This window comes from Populus euphratica, unplaced genomic scaffold, assembly GCF_000495115.2.
Source record: "Populus euphratica unplaced genomic scaffold, PopEup_1.0 scaffold6.1, whole genome shotgun sequence".
NCBI lineage: Eukaryota > Viridiplantae > Streptophyta > Magnoliopsida > Malpighiales > Salicaceae > Populus > Populus euphratica.
The window spans coordinates 653554-657117 of NW_011499849.1; the positions used below are offsets into that span (position 1 = coordinate 653554).

Here is a 3564-nt window from a genome sequence, read left to right on the forward strand (position 1 = left end):
GGTTTTTTTTTTTTTTTTTTTCCGGGTAACTGCACGATGTTGAAAGCTCGGGCCATCCTGAAAAGAATAAACAGATGCACCCAGAGGAAACCCAGCATTAACGATTATCTAATGGTTTCAAGATCTAGCAAAATGGAATCGAATTGGGACTGAAAATTGATAGATAAATAGATAAATAAATAAGGGTATTAGATAAATAGATAAATAAATAAGGGTATTAGATAAATAGATAAATAAATAAGGGTATTAGATAAATAGATAAATAAATAAGGGTATTAGATAAATAGATAAATAAATAAGGGTATCTGCTACTTATCAAGCTTTCCTTAATTACAAGTCAAATTTTTCATGGTAAAATAACAAAGTGTTTCTTGGCTGGCCTCAGCCTTTTGATTCTTCGGATTTTCCATTGGCTTGCTTCGTGAGTTGCTCCGATAAAGACTCCACCTCCTCTTCCACCTCCTTTTCCAACTCTTCCACCTGATTTTTAATCTTAATAAGAAACAAAGCAAACCCAATTTTTACTTTTTTTTAAAAAAAAGAGGCTCAGTTTACAACATGAATGCTACAAATATTGCAAAATGCCTAGTTTATTTCATGTAATATTATAGCATGTTTAAAACAGCCTGCATTGGCTGTCAATGGGTGACGCAAGTGGTTGGTTTTGATTTTCGATCTGGACTGAAAACAAGTTGGGCATGCTTTTTTTTTTTTTCAATCCTTTCTTTAAAGCAGGCAGCCAGCAAGAACATGAAACTTGCCGATTTTTTTTTCCTGCTAGTTATAATCCAGCCTTAGGACCATGTTGTTCGCAACTAAAACGAATCGGTACACGACTAAAGTGAACGTCAAAATCATCAACAACGAGCATTTAGGCTAACGCATTGATTCTGCGTTTCGAGAAATACATTTAACCTGATATAAGGAAACGATTCATGCTGACACAATTAACAATCGTTTTATATGGTGTTAGGTAATTAATTGCTAAGACAGAAAACAGTGTATTAGGCAGTACCTTTTCAATTATTTCATCAACTACATTAGCATCCTTCGCTGTTTCTTTCGCGACGTTTTCAACAAATGTGGCCACTTCTTGAAGTTTCCCACCTTCCGGCAGATGATCGGCAACTTCTTCAGCTACCTTCCCCACTTCCTCAGCCACCTCTTCTACGATGTCTGCAACGTGATCTGCTATCTCCACCACTTCTTCAACTTTGTCTACACATCCAATTTAAAAGCTAAGTACATAGGATTCCATAACTCATTCACAGCATGTGAGTTTTTATTGAGAATTGACAAGGCGAGTCTTTCGATCCCTTACCTTTTATCAACAGTAATGGCCCCCATTTGCTTCTACAAAAGGGTAGAATTATTGATATTAGCATTCCCAGAACCCAACCCTTCCTGCTAGTAGATCACCATAAAGTTGTATTAAACTGGCCGGGAACATGAAATATAAGGGCAGAGTGCAATTTATCTGTTTTAAAGATCGTTGGTAAAGTCAACTCACCAAGGAGAAGGAGAAGAAGGATGAGCAGGTCCTGTTCCATGACTATTGTATACAGCCATTTCCCTGCACCATTACATGGATTAGACTCAGAGCTGCAAGATATCTGCATCTGGATGATTAATGTTATGCCCAGAAAAGTTTTGCAAAAGGAAAATAGACGTACATCTTTGTATTTCTTGCATAGAGCAATTTCAGAGAGGTGCCGAAAACTTTCAGCCTTTGATTTCTAAGAAACTGGCTTTTGAATTTGAGTTTTGAGATTTCCGAAGTGCTATCAGATACCGGACTAGGGGCTAGAAATATCTGGCCAACGGAACTGTCGGGAAACACTGCTCTTGTTACAGGCATCATCAATGCCAAGGTTAATTTCCAACTCGTGCAATCAAAGAAATCCCTCGATCAAATCGAAGATATATATCTCAAAAGTTTTAAGTTCGGTGCAGAACGTGCTTGGAAATTTTAGATTATATTGACTCGTAGAAATGGTCGAACCACATATATATATTGCCACTTGGCCAGGAAAGTCAAATTACTACAATTATCCTCCCTTGCTTCGCGTTACATGATAAATTTATGATAAATTTTCTAGTCGATTACAGTCCATCTTGGCGTGCAATGAGAAAACAAAAGAAAATGTGCTAATCTCCCGCAAGGTCATCCAAGTTTTCGTGTTGAAATACCATTGGGATTTAAGACAATTAAGAATATTTTTGTTGGCTTGAAAAAGATTACTTTATAAAGACGCCACACTCCCTGTTCCATATCAAATGATAATTGAACAAAAAAAAAATATTCTGGTTTTGTAAGAAAATAATAATTGGGAAAACATCAAAGTCACTCTTCCAAGTATCCAAAAATCTCAATTAGGTTCAAAAGCTAAATAATTTCTCAATCGAATCCTCTGACTGAGATTTTTCAGGGAAGAGATTTAGTGGTATTAGGCCCAAGGACAAAGAAAGGGTTGCGGAGTCCGACATCCCAAGCTGAGGCCCGAAAAAAGAGCCCAGTAAGGATTGAGGCCGAAAGATTTCAATAATCTATCAAATTACGGATCAGAAGGTATGGTATTTGCTAAATTGTTAATTTTTATTTATTTTTTATATATATAACTGGCAGCATTATAATTTGGATTGTGCCGAACACGCCGAATCTGGGATCTTTGAACGCCATCCCTGAACCAGGGGGGGCGGTGGCAGGGGTCGGGAAATTTTTCCCAGCCCCTCCCTTTATAAAATAACTAAAATTTTAATCTTTTTAAAACAATTCTTTCAATTGGGTCCCTTTCAATTTTTATTTTCCTTACTCCGCCCCTGTGTGGCACCACGTATCATGATGAATTTAAAGATGATTGAGCACGATAGAAGCTTCGCCAAACGGTCGTTTCAGTGCCTGGGAAGAAATAGGAGAGGGAAGGGTAAGGGTTGACTGGTAAAAAAGTCAATGGAACCCTAAACTCGGCTTCACAGCTTGTTTGATTATCGTCAATAGACTTTCATTCGAAGATAGACAGATTAGAACAAGCAGAGTTGCCAGCCCTATTTGCGTGTCGTGTAATCAACTGGACGAGTGCAGGGATCGCATCGCATGTTTTTTATTGCCAGTTTACATAGATGGTTTGAGGGGAGGTTCTACGCAACTGTAATATTAGTAGATAAGTTTGAGATGGTATACGTGGATGTCAAACTAGGGATTAGAATTTCTAGGATATCTAATTAATTGATATTGTCTCACCTACATCAATACTACTAACAGATGCGAATTGAACCGATCACAATGGCTATGGCGAAGAAAAAATGAGGCATTAAATGAACTTATTCAACGCATTTGAGCCGAGACTGACTTCAAAGAAAACACAACATATACGGGAGAGCTCAATTCTTCCACAACTTGGGTTTAGGGTTGAAATCCCGATGATAGTCCTATTTGTTAACATTACAGGGATATTTTAGATTTTATAAACTAAGAATTTCTAGTTTTCAAGGTAAAAACAATCTTAAAGTTTATTTAGAGCTAGTGAGAAAATAAGGTGAATTAGATTTTTAAATGTCATAGTT

The 3564-nt window shown here is 37.1% G+C and overlaps 1 protein-coding gene across 3 annotated transcripts; it reads right to left on the reverse strand.

The window, feature by feature from the left end:
- Positions 1-286: 286 nt before the first annotated feature.
- On the reverse strand, positions 287-1995 carry LOC105120398 (uncharacterized). Of its 3 annotated transcripts, none has more exons than XM_011018569.1 (5): positions 1674-1995; positions 1511-1573; positions 1322-1407; positions 1016-1218; positions 287-480 (listed from the first exon to the last, which is right to left on the reverse strand). In XM_011018569.1, exons 1-5 carry the CDS (start codon positions 1859-1861, stop codon positions 382-384), a joined length of 639 nt encoding a protein of 212 aa, XP_011016871.1. In that variant the 5' UTR covers positions 1862-1995; the 3' UTR covers positions 287-381. The 3 variants fall into 3 exon arrangements, with proteins under 3 accessions (XP_011016871.1, XP_011016869.1, XP_011016870.1); XM_011018567.1 differs by having other exon boundaries at positions 287-492; XM_011018568.1 differs by having other exon boundaries at positions 287-492; positions 1322-1404; positions 1674-1993.
- Between the last annotated feature and the right edge of the window lie 1569 nt (positions 1996-3564).

Excerpts from the sequence above, each read along its gene's own strand:
- LOC105120398 (XM_011018567.1), bottom strand. The coding sequence starts at position 1,861 with ATGATGCCTGTAACAAGAGCAGTGTTTCCCGACAGTTCCGTTGGCCAG. Across the intron at positions 1,574-1,673 it reads TATGCAAGAAATACAAAGAT|GGAAATGGCTGTATACAATA; the intron begins GTACGTCTATTT and ends GTAATGGTGCAG. Across the intron at positions 493-1,015 it reads TTGATGAAATAATTGAAAAG|ATTAAAAATCAGGTGGAAGA; the intron begins GTACTGCCTAAT and ends TTTCTTATTAAG.